Consider the following 20,947-nt stretch of genomic DNA (forward strand, 5'->3'; position numbering starts at 1 on the left):
ATTGCTTTTAAAATCCAATCTCCAATTAATAAAAAAAATCCCATTGACTTGCATTGGGATCAGAATTGGGATCGAGATCGGGTTCGAATGAAAAATGATCGGAAATCGGATTTTAAAATCGATCCTGAAAAGTCAAGATCGGCTCAAACCTAAGTGAGATAATAACAAGATTATAAGGAACAGGTTTGAAATGTGACCTAGTCCTCTGTATCAGACAGTGTAGCCAACAAATCTACTAATAGTAATGGGAGAACCATCAAGACTAGCAAAATTAACCCTTCCCAATGCTGTGACTGAGAATCTGTTATTTTATTCTCTGCAGATTTAGCCAAATATGATCAAGGAAACAAGAGAACATTGACAAGAATCTCTCCTTATGGTAAAGATCTGATTCTGATATTCTTCACTGATCTTGTGTCAGACATATTAGATGTCTAATAGATAAGTACGGTAATAGGAAATAAGATGCTGAGAAATGTTGTTCTTTTTATCCCTTCATCTTCTGTATGTGTGACATTGTTATATTATACATCGTGTCTTCTCCACAGATTCCATTACTCATCAGCCCAGAAGCCAGAGAACAGGATATTTTGATGGTAAATATCTGATAAATTGTATTTATAATAAACCATTAGACGGACCCGGCTTCGCATGGGTATATTTAATTTTTTGTGTAGTGGCCCCATGAGAATTGGCCAGTTTTGCACTGGTCTATTTTGTCACTGTTTGGAATGTGACCTACCTTGTCAGATTGGAGAAGGCCTTGGGTCTGCTTTGGAGTGTCAGCAGCTCTCTGTTGTCTGTGGCATGCCTTGTCAGACTGGAGACGGTTTTGAGTTTGCTGAGAGTTTTCATTAGCTTGCGTGGCAGCCATGTGTTTTGCCGCAGGAGTCTTGCATCCAACTGCAGTTTTCCTTTTTGGAGGCATGAGTAGTTTAAATACATTTCAATTCATGAGAATCCTGACATTCAGTATGAGAAAAATATGAAAATTTGTTTTCCAAGATGTAAACAGCGCTGTCCACAGCTGGGATACTGATTTGGCTAATCCCCGCATCATAGCAACAAAGGCTTGTTGAAAAAGTCAGACATGATGATTAAGGGGGCTGCCCCTAGAGGGCAGCAAGTAGTGGCACGGTTTTCCTATTTTTTCCATAATCCCCCCCAGTGGAAAGAAAAAGGCTTTTGTAGGACTCCATACACCTAAGAAGTTGATCTCTCCTTAGGGAGTGATATTATCCCCAGGACATTCAGTATGGCAGTCCATTATAAGTACAGTCTATTTATAGCTTGCTTGCTTGCTAAGGAAACATGGTGTAACGCTATGTGAATATCAAGACTGCAGAACCTGCAAGTTTCCAATGGTCCATAAGCGTGATTTGATCATGTGTATCTCAGTTTGAATATGAGTGAAAAACCTGCAATTGGTTGTTATGGAACCCTGGAGTGGTTATGTGACCTTGTGTAACAGTGTCATCCACAGCGCTATGACCCTTTAAAACTGACCTACAGCAGTGACGAAAACTGGATTGGGTTGTTTTGGAAACCTGAAGTAAAACTGTGTGAATGGGATCTTGTGTAACAGTATGATTTATAGTGCCCTGCACCTTTAAAACTGACCTACAGCAGTGTAGACAAATGGCTGGGTTGTTATGGAAACATGGAGTAAAGCTGTGTGCATGTGGAGACTAAGCACCTGCAAGCTTCTATTGGCTGATAAGGGACATGTGACTGTCTGTATATCAGTTGGAATATGAGTGAAAGACTTGCAGGCTTCTATTGCAAGTCATATTTTGGGAATACTTTATCTCAAGAATGGTACATCCTAGATAGCTGAGACCCCATCTAAAACCTTCCCAGATACCTGATGTGCCTGTATGCCAAATTTGGTGAAGATCGGTCCAGTGGTTTGGATGCACATAAAGAACAGCCAGACAGAAACTCATTTTCTCTTATACATTTGGTACAGAAAGTATTCAGACCGCTTTAAATTTTTCACTTTTTGGGTGATGGCTCAGTGGTTAGCACTGTAGCCTTACAGCACTGGAGTCCTAGGTTTGAATCCCACCAGGAGTTTCATTGCAGCCATTTGCTAAAATCAAAAAAGTTCATTTTAATTTTCATTCATGTACACTCAGCACCCCATCTTGATGGAAAAACATGAGAAATTTAGATATTTTTGCAAATTTATTAAAAAATGAAAAACTGAAATATCACATGGTCATAAGTATTCAGAACCTTTGCTGTGACTCTTATTTAACTCACATGCTGTCTATTTCTTTGGATTCCAGCTGTGCTTAAACTGATTGGACTTGATTAGGAAAGGTGCACAGCTATCTATATAAGACCTCATAGCTCACAGTGCATGTCAGAGCAATTGTGAATCATGAGGTTAAAGGAACTGCCCAAGGAGCTCAGAGACAGAATTATGGCAAAACACAGATCTGGCCAAGATTACAAAATAATTTCTGCAGCACGGAAGGATTTTAAGAGCATAGTGGCCTCCATAATCCTTAAGTGGAAGAAGTTTGGAACGACCAGAACTCTTCCTAGACCTGGCCGTCCAGCCAAGCTGAGTGATCGTGGGAGAAGAGCCTTGGTGAGAGAGGTAAAGAAGAACCCAAATATCACTGTGGCTGAGCTCCAGAGATGCAGTAGGGAGATGGTAAGCGGTATGTGTGCAAAAAAACATGCACTGCTCATCCCTTGCCCAATACAATCCCAACAGTGAAACATGGTGGTGGCAGCATCATGCTCTGGGACAGGGACAGGATGACTGGTTGCAATTGAAGGAAAGATGAATGCGGCCAAATACAGAGATATCCAGGAAGAGGCTGTTCACCAACGTTCACATCCAACCTGACGGACCTGGAGAGGATCTGCAAGGAAGAATGGCAGAGGATCCCCAAATCCAGATGTGAAAAACTTGTTGTATCATTCCCAAGAAGGCTCACGCCTGTACTAGCTCAAAAGGGTGCACATACTCAATACTGAGCAAAGGGTCTAAATATTTATGACCATGTGATATTTCAGTTTTTCCTTTTTAATTAATTTGCAAAAATATCTACATTTCTGTTTTTTTTTCTGTCAAGATGGGGCTGAGTGTACATTAATGAGAAATAAAACTAACTTTTTTGATTTTAGCAAATGGCTGCAATGAAACAAAGAGTGAAAAATTTAAAGGGGTTTGACAACTTTCTTTACCCACTGTATATACAAAAAGAAGTTTCTGTCTGTCAGTCCGTTTGTCTGTTCTTTATGTTCAACCGATGTGTATTGTGCAACAAGTGATACTGTGTGCCGAGCTGTGTATCTAATCCCCGACGTGTGATGCTGTGTGCTGAGCTGTGTATCTAAGCCTCTGACGTGTGATACTGTGTGTTGAGCCGTGTGTCTAATCCTCTGATGTGTGATGCTGTGTGCTGAGCTGTGTATCTAACCCTCTAACGTGTGATACTGTGTGCTGAGACGTGTGTCTAATCCTCCGACGTGTGATGATGTGTGCTGAGCCGTGTGTCTAATCCTCCGACGTGTGATGCTCTGTGCTGAGATATTAGCAATAGGTTTGGAATGTGACCTTGTGCCTCTATCAGACAGCATAGCCAACAAATCTAGTAAAACAAACCTACATATAATTGGGAGAACCATCAAGACTAATAAAAATTAACCCTTCCCAATACCATGACTGACAAATTGTTATTTTAATCTCTTTAGTTTTAGCCAAATATGATCAAATAAACAAGAAAACACTGAGAAGATCCTCTTCATATGGTAAAGATCTGATTCTGATATTCGTCACTGATGTGGGGTCAGACATATTAGATGTCTAATAGATAAGTACAATAATGAGAAATAAGATGCTGAGAAATGTTGTTCTTTTTGTCCCTTTATCTTCTGTATTTGTAGCATTTTTATATTATACATCGTGTTTTCTCCGCAGATTCCATTACGTATGAACTCAGAAACCAGAGCACACGATATTCTCCTGATGGTAAATATCTTATAAATTATATTTATAATCCTTCTTGTACACTGTAAGGTTGTATCATATACTGATGTCACATGGTAACCACATTCTTGTCTCACTTAACCTCACAGGTATTGAAGAATATCACAAATCACAGGTAAGATCTAATGAAGAAGAAAGTAAAGAACTAGACTTCATGTGTCCATAGAAATTCAAGCAAATATCATACAGTGACCATATAAGAAGAATGTTGACTTCATCATGTCTTGGTGCGACACTTTACTCTGGGTCATTGGGTCATAGAGGGAGTTTTAGGAAAGGAATATTTCTAAGACATCTATATGTCCTAATTTGTTATGGAGACATGGGTTGTCTACGTACAAATTCTCAACTGGTTTCTAAGGGTCTGGATTCATCTTCAATTAAACTTTTTTTTTAATTTTGATTTACAGATTTGACATTTGCTCATGAAATTTGCTCATTGTCCAATGTACATGGACACTTATGCCTTTGATATTCATGGCAGAAATTTGTTCTATTAGGGCAGTTGCAGGATGTCCATGATACCGTAAATAATATTTTCTAATTAGGCCGGGGAGGTGGAAAAAAAAATTAAAATACCTACTCACTTGTCCCCAATGCTCCAATGTCCTCCTAGGGTGGACCGCTCTAGTTCACTACCTTCTTGTTGATGAATTTCTTGCTAGCTGTGACTTCTCAGTTCCCAATTGACCTTAGTTATGTGACTTCTGATCAGAAACCTCAAGAAAAGAACAAGAGGATGTCACAGATAGTTCTCTTCTTGAGGTCACTGATTGATCTTAGCTGTCACGTGCGGCAGGAACTTCCAGTGGAAGACAACAATGGAGCTGCAGGACCAGATTTCTCGGAGGCGCCGTAGTACTGAGGACTTGTGAGCATGTTTTGGTTTTTTTATTCCCCCTCCTGGTCTAATTATTAGAAAACATTTTAGGCTGGACAACCCCTTTAAGTATAGTATTGTAGTCTACTCTCTGAGCCAGGGGAAATCTATAACAATAGACAATGAGCTCTGTGGATGTGAAGGATAAACATATCTCCAGTTGATGGAGCAAACCTCTACTTTGGTGCACATCTTCTACTTGTTCTTTTTCTTATCAGAGGGAAGAAATGAAATATCACACAGTTGGAATCTTCTCCAGATCCAGTGACAGGGAATACTCCTGGCTGGTGACCAACCTCAGATCAATCACCAATGTCACCAGCGTAAAGTGTTGCTCCATCTCTAATAACCAGTTCATGAAATTCATGGATGACATCAATCAGTGCACATTCGGGATCCTTTATCACAGCAAGAACAGAGGAAGAGTCAATGTCACCAATGTAACCGATTCTCTGTATGATGAAGAACTGGAAACTCTTCATGCAATACTTGGTAAGAGATGAGATGTGGATAGTCATGTTCCTCCTTATAGATCTTATTTTCATGGATCATCTCAATGGATGGAGTGTAAGTGTAGTGGAATTAATAGGATTGAAAGAGGTCGAATGAAGAAGGTAATATTTCAGAGAGTATATTGAGAAACCAACAATGTTCCTGACAGTAGGAGCATTAACCCTGGTTATATACAGCTATTATTCCACTATACATAGATTGTTACATGGATGATGATCACTGATCTGTGATTCCAGAGAAGAACGAGACTTTGACAGAAATATTATAGACATGAATATCCTTATGAAAGGTTTTGACAAAAATCATACAAATGGCCAGAGATAATGGGAGGTCAAGGAAGATTCTGGTTTTCCATAATTAGGTTTATGTTACTAGCAGTGGCTACAGAAGTATCAGCCATAGTTGGTGTCACCTGCTTATTGCTTGATTAAAGTTTTTTCTGAGAAACTACGTCAACCAAGGTGACAACTAAAATGGCCGCACTTCCTGTTATCACATTACAAAAATACAAACCACAGCTGAAAATCCTGTTTGAGACCAAAAAATTCTATCAACAAAAAATAATAACAGAATAATCTCCAGATTGATGTGGAATCTCTCCTGTGTGCAGGGAAGGACAATGTGGTGGTGATCATTGATGATCTGGAGGACAGCAGTGACTTCCGGAAAAATCAAATCCTGCAGGAACAGTACAATATTGGGGAATGGGCCGCTGACTTACTCCTAGTGTCACACAGTGATAAGTTCTACGACAGTGTAATGAAGATGAAAATTCATAGACTAAAGACTCTTCTCCAAAGTCCAGGTAGGTTCATGTCATGAATATAAGATGTTCCATGTTCTGTCCATGAGGTCGTGGTCTACTGTGTTTTGGGTTATTGTCTGTTGAGTTTGGTTGGTGACTACATGTTACTCGTAAAGACTGTAAAGTATACAGAACAATGCTTGTGCAAAACAAGACCATTCCAAAACCATCTATGGAAACATGTGTATGTGCTGAGAGCTTAGGACTCACCAGATCACGTCAATGTCCACAGTGCTCAACATAATCACCATAAATAAGGCCAAAAACAATGAAGATATTGGTGTATTTGGTGACAAAAATCACAATGGGACACAGTATTGTAGCCTTAGGCTTTGGACCCAAAAACTTAAAATTGTGCTAACCGATTGCCGTGAATGAACGGCACGGGACACTCACGAATATCATCCATATGCCACCTGTGCACCAGCCATGCTTCCGCGGCCCATTTCAATCAATGATTGCTGAAGCAGGGCCGCAAAATCAGACAGGAATAGGACCAGATTCCATTACGCAGCAGCCCAGAACCCAGAGAACCGGATATCTGCTTGATGGTAAATATCTGATACATTGTATATAGATTCCTTTTTGTACATTATAAGGTTAGATCATATATCAATCCACTCCTGGCTTTGGCTCAAGAAACCACAGCAACATCTATAACATACAAAGCTGTGCTTCCAAAACAAGGCGCCTCAGCCTTAAAGTGCGCTGAAACTTCTATTATAAACTTCCTAAATCTATAGTTCTATATGTAACCTCCTTTATTAATTCCTTGAGGATGCAGACATTTTGTTTTTACTTCCTATTTTTATTTATTTTTTCCTATAGACATATGACAGATTGTGTGTTTTTCAAGACAAATTGTACTTAATATTGGCACCATTTAATATTGTATACAATGTATTGGGGATCTGGGAAAAAAAATAATGAACTAGGATACTATTAGGAAATGCACACTTGCACCATTTGCTTCAAGGTTTTGTTTTTACAGAGTACAAAGGACAAGTTACCTTCAGCTCCCCTGCCCAAAATAATGCTCCACAGTAGCCCCACACAGTATAATATGCACCCCACAGAGCCCTCGCCAGTATAATCCTCCAAAGAGGGCCCACATAGTATAATATGCACCCACAGTGCCCTCGCCAGTATAATCCTCTAAAGAGGGCCCACATAGTATAATATGCACCCCACAGTGCCCTCGCCAGTATATTCCTCCAAAGAGAGCTCACATAGTATAAAATGCACCCCACAGTGCACTTGGCAGTATAATCCTCCAAAGGGAGCCCACACAGTATAATGTGCACCCCATAGTTCCTCTGCCCAGTATAATGCTCCACTGTGGCCCCACACAGTACCAAAACCATTTTCGTCAAGGTTTTCTTTTTACACCTTTCACTATGCAGTACAAAGGACAAGTTACCTTCCGTTACCTTCGCCCAATATAATGCTCCAAAGTGGCCCCACACAGTATAATATGCACCCCACCCCACAGTGCCTCCACCAATATAATTCTCCACAATGGCCCCACACAGTATGATATGTTCCCCACAGTGCCCCCACCAATATAATGCTCTACTGTGGCCCCACACAGTATAATATGCTCCCCACAGTGCCTCCTCCAATATAATGCTCCATAGAGGCCCCACACAGTATAATATGCTCCACACAGTGCCTCCTCCAATATAATGCTCCATAAAGGCCACACACAGTATAATATGCTCCCCACAGTGCCTCCACCAATATAATGCTCCATAGAGGCCCCACACAGTATAATATGCTCCCCACAGTGCCTCCTCCAATATAATGCTCCATAGAGGCCCCACACAGTATAATATGCTCCCCACAGTGCCTCCTCCAATATAATGCTCCATAGAGGCCCCACACAGTATAATATGCTCCCCACAGTGCCTCTACCAATATAATGCTCCATAGAGGCCCCACACAGTATAATATGCTCCCCACAGTGCCTCCACCAATATAATGCTCCATAGAGGCCCCACACAGTATAATATGCACCCACAGTGCCTCCACCAATATAATGCTCCATAGAGGCCCCACACAGTATAATATGCACCCACAGTGCCTCTTCCAATATAATGCTCCATAGAGGCCCCACATAGTATAATATGCTCCCCACAGTGCCCCCACCAGTATAATGCTCCATAGAGGCCCCACAAAGTATCAAAGTCATATCAAAGGAACAAGAAAACATTGACAAGAATCTCTCCATATGGTAAAGAAATGATTCTGATATTCTTCACTGACCTGGGGTCAAACATAATAGATGTCTAATAGATAAGTAAGATAATGAGATATAAGATACTGATAAATGTTGTTCTTTTTGTCCCTTCATCTTCTGTATTTGTGGCATTCTTATATTATATATTGTGTCTTCACCGTAGATTCCATTACACATCAGCCGAGAAACCAGAACACACAATATCCTGATGGTAAATATCTGATCAATTGTATTACGATTGCTCTTTGTACACTGTAAGGTTATACCATATATCAATCCATTCCTCAAGAAAACGCAGCAAAATCTGTAACAAATAAATCCGTGTTCTGCAACGAGACGCCTCAGCCATAAAGTGCACTGAAACTTCGATTATAAATAGTTAAACTAAATATAACTCAATAGTTCTATATGTAACCTCCTTTATTAACTCCTTCAGGATTCAGACATTTTATATTTACATCCCCTTTTTATTTATTTTTTCCAGTAAACATATGAAAACTTGTATTATTTTTTTTATTTTTAGAAATAGGAAGAATACACTTGCACCATTTTCTTCGAGGTTTTGTTTTTACAGCTTTCACTGTGCAGTACAAAGAACAAGTTACCTTCAGTTCCCCCAGTTCAGTATAATGCTCCACAGTGGTCCCACACAGTATAATATGAACCACACAGTGCCCCTGCCAGTATAATGCTTCACATCGGCCCCACACAATATAATATGCACCCCACAGTGCCCCTGCCAGTATAATGCTTCACAGAGGCCCCACAAAGTATAATATTCTCCCCACAATGCCCCCCACACTATAATGCTCCACAGAGGCCCCACACAGTATAATATGCACCACGCAGTGGCCCGCCAGTATAATACTCCACAGTGGCCCCCATACAGTATAATATGCACCCCCACAGTGCAACCGCCAGTATAATACTCCACAGTGGCCCCCATACAGTATAATATGCACCCAACAGTGCCCTGCCAGTATAATACTCCACAGTGGCCCCCATACAGTATAATATGCACCCCCACAGTGCAACCGCCAGTATAATACTCCACAGTGGCCCCCATACTGTATAATATGCAACCCACAGTGCCCCCACCAGTATAATACTCCACAGTGGCCCCATACAGTATAATATGCACCCCACAGTGCCCCCACCAGTATAATACTCCACAGTGGCCCCATACAGTATTATATGCACCTAACAGTGCCCCGCCAGTATAATACTCCACAGTGGCCCCCATACAGTATAATATGCACCCAACAGTGCCCCGCCAGTATAATACTCCACAGTGGCCCCATACAGTATAATATGCACCCCACAGTGCCCCTGCCAGTATAATACTCCACAGTGGCCCCCATACAGTATAATATGCACCCCACAGTGCCCCTGCCAGTATAATACTCCACAGTGGCCCCCATACAGTATAATATGCACCCCACAGTGCCCCCGCCAGTATAATACTCCACACCCACAGTGCCCCCACCAGTATAATACTCCACAGTGGCCCCCATACAGTATAATATGCACCCAACAGTGCCCCGCCAGTATAATACTCCACAGTGGCCCCATACAGTATAATATGCACCCCACAGTGCCCCTGCCAGTATAATACTCCACAGTGGCCCCCATACAGTATAATATGCACCCCACAGTGCCCCTGCCAGTATAATACTCCACAGTGGCCCCCATACAGTATAATATGCACCCCACAGTGCCCCCGCCAGTATAATACTCCACACCCACAGTGCCCCCACCAGTATAATACTCCACAGTGGCCCCCATACAGTATAATATGCACCCAACAGTGCCCCGCCAGTATAATACTCCACAGTGGCCCCATACAGTATAATATGCACCCAACAGTGCCCCGCCAGTATAATACTCCACACCCACAGTGCCCCCACCAGTATAATACTCCACAGTGGCCCCCATACAGCATAATATGCACCCAACAGTGCCCCGCCAGTATAATACTCCACAGTGGCCCCATACAGTATAATATGCACCCCACAGTGCCCCGCCAGTATAATACTCCACAGTGGCCCCATACAGTATAATATGCACCCAACAGTGCCCCGCCAGTATAATACTCAACAGTGGCCCCATACAGTATAATATGCATCCCACACTGCCCCCGCCAGTATAATACTCCACACCCACAGTGCCCCCACCAGTATAATACTCCACAGTGGCCCCATACAGTATAATATGCACCCAACAGTGCCCCGCCAGTATAATACTCAACAGTGGCCCCATACAGTATAATATGCATCCCACATTGCCCCCGCCAGTATAATACTCCACACCCACAGTGCCCCGCCAGTATAATACTCCACAGTGGCCCCATACAGTATAATATGCACCCAACAGTGCCCCGCCAGTATAATACTCAACAGTGGCCCCATACAGTATAATATGCATCCCACACTGCCCCCGCCAGTATAATACTCCACACCCACAGTGCCCCCACTAGTATAATACTCCACAGTGGCCCCATACAGTATAATTTGCACCAAGCAGTGCTACACCAGTATATGAAATGATAACTATCCTGTGACACATCTGCATCAAACACTACAAAATGCAAATCCACTCGGGCCAATCCATGGGAGACATCAACCTCCAATTATGTCTCTTTCATTCATAAACACCACCCTACATCATGGATATAATAAAAAATATATCATAAAAATCTATTCTGAAATAGAAGACATAAGGGGCAAGAACGTAGAAAACAATTCACTACAATGGGCTGATGTGGACAGTTTTACAGAAAATCTAAACAGTCTTTCTTGGTATCTACAAGTCACGGCACTTTCCTCTCCCTCCAGGGTTGTCTGTGGCTTCTCTTCTGACACTTTCCTGCTCTAATGACATATTTATTTTATTTTCAGACCAAACGCGGGACCAAAGAAGAATGTTAAATCCTGTACGGCGTCCTATAGGTAACATGTCCCTCCCCTAGTACTGCCATGTATACATAGCCTGGCAAGTATCATTATCATATCACTATTCCTCACTACTACTAAGTGTTTCATGGTGGGTTCTAAGAATAGCGAGAATCAAGAATATCACACACCGATTGTAGTGATTTTAATGCGCACACACATATATATATATATATATATATATATATATATATACACATACTGTACAAGGAACATCCAATTATAATATTAATCAATCAAATATTAAGATATACAATGTGCGTAGTAGATATTATACAGCAGTGGGCTCCAGCCACGACCTCCAGCCCTCAGCCCCCATATACGTTTTGCCTCTGGGGCTGATTTTAGTGATAATTAGTTTATTAGTATAATAAGTAAGACAACCAAGTAAATAAATGATAATAAACAAGAATATAAGGTACAAGTTTGGGATGTGACCTTGTCCCCTGTATCAGACAACGTAGCCAACAAATCTACTAACACAAAGCTACTAGAGATGAGCGAGTAGTACTCGATCGAGTAGGTATTCGATCGAATACTACGGTATTCGAAATACTCGTACTCGATCGAATACCACTCGCTGTTCGAATGTAAAAGTTCGATGCAGAACCAGCATTGATTGGAGGAATGCTATACAGTCGGCCAATCAACGCTGGTTCTTCTCCTACCTTTAGAAGTCTTCTCCGTGCAGCTTCCCCGCGGCGTCTTCCGGCTCTGAATTCACTCTGCCAGGAATGGGCAGTCGGCTCTACCCAGGCCCGATGCCTGGCAGAGTGAATGAAGAGCCGGAAGACGCCGCGGGGACGCTGCACGGAGAAGACTTCTCGGAGGATCCAGCCCGACCCTCACTCGTGGACTTGGTAAGTATAATTTGATCGAACATTGCCTACCCCTGAAACGAGCATTTTCCCCCCATAGACTATAATAGGGTTCGATATTCGATTCGAGTAGTCGAATATTGAGGGGCTACTCGAAACGAATATCGAACCTCGAACGTTTTACTTTTCACTCATCTCTAAAAGCTACAATAGAAATGGGAGAACCAGCAAGACTAACAAAATGAACCCTTGACAGTACCATGGCTGACAAATTGTTATTTTATAGTAGACACAATCTCAGAAGATTTAGCCAAATGTTATCAAAGACACAAGAGCGCACCGGCACAAATCTCTGCATATGGTAAGGATCTGATCCCGATATTCCTCACTCATCTGGTATGACGTTTGTCCCCTTTTTCCCTTCTCTCCTCCTCTTGTTTTCTGTTTTTAAGTTGAGACAATTTCCTCTTCATTTATTCTCTATTTTATCGCTGATTCCTCATTGACTTAACTTCTAGATTTTACTATTTTCCCTTTCTTGGTTATTTTCTCCTCCAACCTCTGATTGACTCCCTAATCTATAAATCTCATGTATCCCAGTATATATTGGGTTTCCTATAGACAGCTCTGTGTCCTCCATTCCTTGTTTATTTCTATAAATGTCTCCCTTGGTGCCCCAATATGTATAACTCTGCAGCCCTCTTGGTAACATTGTTTTGATCCCTATTTTCCCTCCTCTCCCCTCCTTATAGATGGACGTTATGCTCCTAGGGGTACTCTGATCTAACACAACTTGGCTGCTGCGTATTCCCATTTCAGGTAACGTAGAAGCCCAACATGATCATTTCCTTTGTTCTTCCTATACTTAGATACAGTATGTCTAGCATTAGTGTATATACAGTATACTAACATCTATTTTTAGATTCAATCTTCATTCCCTTTTAGTATTTGGCTCTTGATATATCTTGTTGCCACTATTGAGACATAATCCTAATTATCTTAAATTTATTCTATAGTAATGTGCCACATTTTCTTTACCAGATATAACATGAAGAAGGTTCGTGTTGGACTGAAACATTGAATAACACTTTACCTATCTGGATCTGACCTGCTCTGTATTGGATTAAGTGTCTGTGATTATTTTTTCTGTTATTGTGATGATCAATAAATTTTCATTATGTGGCTAGTAGTCAATGTTCCTCAATCTTCTCTTATGACTCTGTATTGGAGAATCCTTGCACAGAGCACCTCAGTGTCGTATGGTGTGTGCTCTCTTTATATTGAGCCTCACAGGGCAGGGGGAGAAGGATCACTGACTTACTGACTTACTGACTTCTCTCGTGTCCTTCTTTGCTGCCATCAGCATATCCCAACTGGCCTCACCTCTCCACCTACAGTATATAGAGCTCTCACTTCAACCTGTTCTAGCTCAGGCTACAATGTGACTAGAACCATCATCCTGGTCTTGTTCTAAAGCTATGATTTTGACTAGAGATGAGCGAACAGTAAAATGTTCGAGATTCGATATTCGTTTCGAGTAGCCCCTCAATATTCAACTACTCGAATCGAATATCGAACCCTATTATACTCAATGGGGGGAAAATGCTCGTTTCAGGGGTAGGCAATGTTCGATCAAATTATACTTACCAAGTCCACGAGTGAGGGTCGGGCTGGATCCTCCGAAAAGTCTTCTCTGTGCAGCGTCCCCGCGGCATCTTCCGGCTCTGAATTCACTCTGCCAGATATCGGGCCTGGACAGAGCCGACTGCGCATGCCTGCACTACAAGCGGACATGTGCAGTCAGCTCTGCCCAGGCCCGATGCCTAGCAGAGTGAATTCAGAGCCGGAAGACGCCGCGGGGAAGCTGCACAGAGAAGACTTCTAAGGGTAGGAGAAGAACCACCATTGATTGGCCAACTGTATAGCATTCAGCCAATCAATGCTGGTTCTGCATCAAACTTTCCCATTCGAATAGCGAGTGGTACTTGATCGAGTACGAGTATTTTGAATACCTACTCGCTCATCTCTAATTTTGACATTTAGCCCATTTAGCCTCTGATAGCACTTGTATGGGAGCACTGCCTCTTTCCCAAGCAAGACTCAGATGAGTAGTATAATCTCTTTCTCATTGTACAAGCAAATTTGATAACAGGAGAACAACCCCATACATACAACCAATGTCATTGAGAACTAATGGAACAGAAGTGATGATATGGCTCTCACAGATACAGCCCTGATCTCAACATCATCCAGTCTGTCTGGGATGATATGAAGAGACAGGAAGATTGGAGTAAGCCTACATCCATCTGGGCTCAGTTCTCCAAGATGGCGGTTACAACCTCCCTGCTGAGTTTTGCCAAAAACTGTCTGTACTTAGAAGACGGCAAAGGTCACACCAAATATGGATGGGTTTTACATCTCTGTTTTCTTCATTCATTTTTGTAATTGTCAAAAATAAAGTATTGACTCTTCTAATTTTTAAACCATTTATACTGCACAGTATTTTTTTTCACACCTGCCTAAAACATTTGCACATTACTGTATAGAGATCAGTATGGTCCCCAGCTCTTAATCCTTCTGGTATTTCTTTCTGGCCCATTATTTCTGTTGTATATTATCCAGCACCTTGCCCTGCAGTCAGGGGTGAACCTGCCTTTTTCGCCGCCCGAAGCGGACGACAGAAAGCCTGGGAGGAGGGGGCGGGGCAGAGCGAAGGTGGGCGGAGTGGAGCGAAGGGGGTTTGGCGGAGCGGCGTTAGCAGGCAGAGAGCAGGAAGGGAGAGGACCGGCTCTCTGCCTGAGCGTGAGGGGAGGCCGCTGGAGCAGCGCTGCTTCAGTGGCCTCCCCAATCCACCGCTCGGTGACGGTGAAGCTAAGTCAGTCCAGGAAAGCTTGTCAGCAAAAATGCTGCCCTCCCCGGGGCCCTGGCACAGCGCCGCCTGAAGCGGTCGCTTCAGGTCGCCTCATGGGAGGTGCAGTGCTGCCTGCAGTCACCTTTACAAACTTTAGTAACAGAGCTGGAGAATCCCAACCTGGTCCTGTAATAGGGGTCATGACTACACCAAGTCCCTGCCTAAACTGTCCTCCTCCTAGATCTTCTACCATCACCTGTGAGTGGTATTATGAAAAATGGGAGTGTTTAGAAACGGCATGCAGACCATGTGAAGATACAGAGTGGGCACCCCAAGAGCAGAAGCGCAAAATTCAGAAAACTTGTCATTGCTCTACTGACTCAATAGCTGTTGAGGCCAATCTCTGTCTGGTATTAAAAACAGCACAAAAAATTCCCCATCCTGAGCGTCATGAGTTTCCATGTTTGAGTAGATGGAAGCCAGTCTTACTTTACCAAAACCATGTCAATAGTCCGATGGAGCGGTATAAAGAACAATGCCAAGTGTTAGATGGAGGGGTGTAAAGCACAATGTCCTGTGTCACATGGAGGGACGTAAAAGAAATTACAATTATCACTTCCAACTTTGTGGGAACAGTTTAGGGAAAGTCCTTCTTGTTCCAGCACGATTCTGTCCCAGTCAGTTCCATAAAGACATGGTTGGTGGTGTTTGGTTTGGAAGAACATGACTGGCTGCACAGAGCCCTGAACTCAACCCCAACCCATACCCAAGAGATAAACTAGAATAGTTCACAAATAGAGATGAGCGAGTACTATTCAAAACGGCCGTTTCGAATAGCACGCATCCATAGGAATGAATGCAAGCGGCCGGCACGCAGGGGGTTAAGCGGCCGGCCGCCGGCAAAGTCTGCATGCCGGCCGCTTCCATTCATTCCTATGGGTGCATGCTATTCAAAACGGCCGTTTCGAATAGTACTCGCTCATCTCTATTCATAAATTCTCTTCTGGATGAATGGGAAAAATTCCCACAGACACCGCCAATTTTATAGAAAGCTTTTCTAGGAGAGCGAAGAAAGGAGGACCAATGCCATATTAATTTAGAATGGGATGTTATAAAAGTTCTTGTTTATGGAATGTGGACGCATCCCAATAATTTTCTTCATATAGTGTATCTATATATAGGCAATATGGCAAAAAAGTGGCCATTTGGAATGTATTATTGTAGCATTGTTGTGTAATATATCATATAAAAACTAATGGAGCCATTAGCCATTTACTCTATGTAAACCACATTTAAATTAATGAAGTGCTGTTCAGATGCACAGATATACCATGACATCTGATATATATATATATATATGTAACATGAATTATACCTACAGCCTTTGATGCAGTATTACAACTTAACCTCCATGTATTATATGGTTTGTACTATCCCCTATACATTTATTATTGTGTATTTTTAATGTGTTAAATTTAATAAAGTACAACATTTTTTTTACAATTTTTGAGATGTTTATGGCAGTTCGCCTGATTCAGGCACAGTAGAAAGATTCATATAGTTCTGTCCCTTTTTTGCCCTAGTTTTTTGTGTATATATACAGTACTAGATGGAGGACCCAGCTTCGCACGGGTATATTACATTTTATGTTTGTGTACTGGCCCCATAAGAATTGTCCAATTTTGCACTGGTGTATTTTGTATGTGGTTTGTGTGTATATCCATAAGCATCATGTGATTATGTGTATCTCATTTTGGATATCAGTGAAAAACCTTTCATTAGTTGTTATGGATATCTGGAGTAAAGCTGTATCTAATCCTTCCCCGTGTAATACTGTGTTTAGATGCAAGTATCCAATCCTTGTTGGTGTGGTACTTTGTGCAGATGCACATATCTAATCCTCCGGCGTGTGGTACTGTGTGCAGATGCGTGTATCTAATCCTCCCCATGTGGTATTGTGTGAAGAGGCGCGTATCTAATCCTCCAGTAAGTGAAACTGTGTTCAGATGCATGTATCTAATACTCTGGCATGTGGTATTGTGTGCAGATGCACGTATCTAATCCTCCCCATGTGGAACTGTGTTCTGAGACGCGTATCTACTTCTCTGGCATGTGGTCCTGTGTGCAGAGGCCTGTATCTAATCCTCCAAAGTGTGGTACTGTGTTCAGATGCACGTATCTAATCCTCCCCTGTGTGGTATTGTGTTAAGAGGCACGTATCTAATCCTACGGCGTGTGGAACTGTGTGTAGACGCGTGTATCTAATCCTACAGCATGTGGTACTGTATGCAGACGTGTGTATCTAAGCCTATGGCGTGTTCAACTGTGTGAAGATGTGTGTATTTATTCCTCTGGCGTGTGGATCTGTAAGCAGACGCAGGTATCTAATCCTACAGCATGTGGTACTGTGTGCAGACCTGCTTATCCAATCCTCTGGCATGTGGTATTGTGTGCAGACCTGCTTATCCAATCCCCCGGCATATGGTACTGTGTGCAGACGCACATATATAATCCTTCAGCGTGTGAAACTGTGTGCAGACGCACGTATCTAATACTACGGCATGTGGTACAGTGTGCAGACGTGCGTTTCTAATCCTCCGGCGTATGGAACTGTGTGCAGATGTGCATATCCAATCCTCTGCCATGTGGTACTGTGTGCAGATGCGCACATCTAATCCTTCCCCGTGTGATACTGTGTGTAGAAACGTGTGTCTAATCCTCTGGCGGTGGTACTATGTGAAGACATGCGTATCTAATCCTCCAGCATTTTGAACTGTGTGCAGATGTGTGTATCTAACCCTCCCCCGTGTGATACTTAGAGCAGACACACGTATCTACCGTATTTTTCGGACTATAAGACGCACTTTTCTTCCTCCCAATATGGGAGGAAAATGTGTGTGCGTCTTATAGTCCGAATGCAGCGTGTGCAGCGTCTGTGTCCCGTCTGTGTGAATCAAAAGGAGAGCAGCACGGTGCCTGCCTGCTCTGCCCCTCCTTCCCTGTCTGTGTCGCGTGTTTGTGTAAGAGGGTGAAACAGCCCCTGTGTAGTGAATGTGCAATGTGTAATTGAGTTGGTGTTTTCATAACCTGACATTTTGTTGTTTGACCACAAGAGGTCGCTGTTGCGAGATAACAAGTAAAAGGAAAAAGGCTGCATGCCCCTGGAAGATTGATGTGGAGACCCTGATCGTTGTAGGAAGGTTCTAGGAGCCATTTTGAGTCAGAGTGTGCTGGACTCTAGAGGAGAAGAGAGAGCTGTGGAGACATCTCTGTGCAGAGAGGGTCCTTGGAGGGAGAAGCCATAGCAAGAATAGCTGAGGATTTGAGACTTTCAAAGTCTGTCCAGACACCATCCTAAGGAGAAGATTACTGTCAGAGACTTGGCTGAGAAGTGAGACTGTCAGTGAGACCGCATGCTGTCCGAGGAGCTCCTCTTCACCCTGATGCTAACAGAGACTAAAAGGTACCCAACAGAAGTAAGCGTGCACGCACCACACTGCAAGTTTTGCACCATATTGCTGGGACTGAGTAAAAAGCCTGTAGTTAGTTAGTTAGGTATAATCATCACCCCAGGCTGCAATACTGGTGAACTATCTACCTGTCTGGTAAAAGGACTAAGTCACAGAGGATTTCTACAGAGTTATATCTCCCAGAGAGGGACTTGTAAGGAAGTCTGGGAGCAACATTTAGTTTAACTTTACACTGTTTGGCTTGCAAGCTAACTAACCATTATACTTGCTTAGTTGTACTTGGTTTGGGGGGAATTTAGTAGTATTGTGATAAGATTGTAAACCCTGGTGTTACACCGCCGGATGCCTGTGTCACACACACTGAATTGTTCCTGTGTAATAGGGTAATAACAGGTAACAGGCAGCTGCATAGGCGCAGCCTGCAGGTAGGTAAAAGCTTGGAGTATATTGAAGGCCACACTAGTGGGCACCGTGCTGTATAACACCAGGGTCCCAGCCTCTAGGCTGTGTAAATGTAATACCTGGGAGTCTTCTTTTGGACAAAAGAGGTTATCTAAACTAAGTAAAGTCCTATCTTGGTTAAATTGAATTGGACTCACTTCCTTTGTTCGTGACTTCGCTGTATCCTGGGGAGCCCACCTCGGTACACGGCTTACATTTGCAGGAGCGAGATATGAGAGGCAGGGAAGTAGGGGCGGGCCAGACAGGTGAAGGAAGCGTGGTTTGAAGCTTGCCGAGAAAACCACGCCTCCTTCTCCCATCTGGCCCGCCCCTCCTTCACTGCCTCTCACATCTTGCTCTGGCAATGAAGCCACACAGACAGGGAAGGAGGGGCGGGCCAAACGGGAGGAGGAGGCGTGGTTTTCTCGGCAAGCTTGAAACCACGCCTCCTTCACCCGTCTGGCCCGCCCCTACTTCCCTGCCTGTGTGGCTTCATTGCCAGAGCAAGATGTGAGAGGCAGTGAAGGAGGGACGAGCCAGACGGGTGAAAGAGGCGTGTTTTCAAGTTTGCTTAGAAAACCACACCTCCTTCACCCGTCTGGCCCGCCCCTTTTCCTCTTCTTGCATAGCTTCACTGCAGGGTGTCTCTTTCCATCCATGGATGAGATAGATTAGATATAGATAGACAGACAGACAGACAGATAGACGGATAGATAGATAGATAGATAGATAGATAGATAGATAGATAGATAGATAGATAGATAGAGATATATGTTCAAATCACCCCCATATCCCTAGAATACATATAAAACAAAAACATTACTGTGAAACACATACACATTTGGTATCCCTGTGTCCGAAAGCCCCCGGTTCTATTTACATTGGTGAAATATTATATTATTAGGTTATTAAATATTTCACCAATTTTTTTTCCTTAAAATTTTTTTTTTTCCCTATTTTCCTCCTCTAAAACCTTAGTGCGTCTTATGGTCCGGTGCGTCTTATAGTCCGAAAAATACGGTAATCCTTCAGCGTGTGTAACTGTGTGCAGACACACACATCTAACCCTCGGTCATGTGGTACTGTGTGCAGATGCACGTATCTAATCCTCCCCTGTGTGGTATTGTGTGAAGAGGCGCGTATCTAATCCTATGGCATGTGGAACTGTGTGTAGACGTGGATATCTAATCCTACGACATGTGGTACTGTGTGCAGATGCGCGTATGTAATCCTACGGAATTTGGTACTGTGTGCAGACGCACTTATCTAATACTCTGGCGTGTGGTACTGTGTGCAGATGCACATATTTAATCCTCCCCTGTTTGGTATTGTGTGAAGAGGCGCATATCTAATCCTACGGCGTGTGGAACTGTGTGTAGACGCACGTATCTAATCCTACGGCATGTGGTACTGTGTGCAGACACGTGTATCTAATCCTATGGAATGTGGTACTGTGTGTAGACGCGCGTATCTAATCCTACAGCATGTGGTACTGTGTGCAGATGTGTGTATCTAATCCTATGGCGTGTACATCTGTGTGAAGACACGTGTATCTAATCCTCCCCCGTGTGGTACTGTGTGCAGAGGCATGTATCTAATCCTCCAAAGTGTGACACTGTGTGCAAACACACGTATCTAATCCTCCCCTGTGTGGTATTGTGTGAAGAGGCGCGTATCTAATCCTTCGGCGTGTGGAACTATGTGTAGACGTGCGTATCTAATCCTACTGCATGTGGTACTGTGTGCAGACACGTGTATCTAATCCTATGGCGTGTACAACTGTGTGCAGACACGCGTATCTAATCCTCTGGAGTGTGGAACTCTGTGTAGACGCGTGTATCTAATCCTAAGGCATGTGGAACCATGTGCAGACGCACGTATCAAATCCTTCAGTGTGTGGAACTGTGTGCAGAAGTGCGTATTTAATCCTCTGGTGTGTGGGACTGTGTGCAGACCCGTGTATCTAATTC

At 43.0% G+C, this 20,947-nt stretch overlaps 1 protein-coding gene across 2 annotated transcripts in view; it reads left to right on the forward strand.

The window, feature by feature from the left end:
- LOC142217443 (uncharacterized) overlaps positions 1–13,338 on the forward strand; it is a 28,924-nt gene extending 15,586 nt beyond the window's left edge. Inside the window, exons 11-22 of one of the 2 annotated variants that reach the window (XM_075285689.1) lie at positions 323–379; positions 549–596; positions 3,715–3,771; positions 3,941–3,991; positions 4,099–4,124; positions 5,108–5,381; positions 6,013–6,207; positions 8,610–8,657; positions 11,344–11,394; positions 12,502–12,576; positions 12,968–13,034; positions 13,257–13,338. In XM_075285689.1, coding sequence (XP_075141790.1) covers positions 323–379; positions 549–596; positions 3,715–3,771; positions 3,941–3,991; positions 4,099–4,124; positions 5,108–5,381; positions 6,013–6,207; positions 8,610–8,657; positions 11,344–11,394; positions 12,502–12,576; positions 12,968–13,002 — 917 coding nt within the window. In that variant the 3' untranslated portion in view covers positions 13,003–13,034; positions 13,257–13,338. The remainder of the gene's footprint in view (positions 1–322; positions 380–548; positions 597–3,714; positions 3,772–3,940; positions 3,992–4,098; positions 4,125–5,107; positions 5,382–6,012; positions 6,208–8,609; positions 8,658–11,343; positions 11,395–12,501; positions 12,577–12,967; positions 13,035–13,256) is intronic. The other variant, XM_075285690.1, reaches the window with a different exon arrangement.
- Positions 13,339–20,947: the final 7,609 nt, after the last annotated feature.

Source organism: Leptodactylus fuscus, chromosome 8 (assembly GCF_031893055.1).
Source record: "Leptodactylus fuscus isolate aLepFus1 chromosome 8, aLepFus1.hap2, whole genome shotgun sequence".
Taxonomy (NCBI): domain Eukaryota; kingdom Metazoa; phylum Chordata; class Amphibia; order Anura; family Leptodactylidae; genus Leptodactylus; species Leptodactylus fuscus.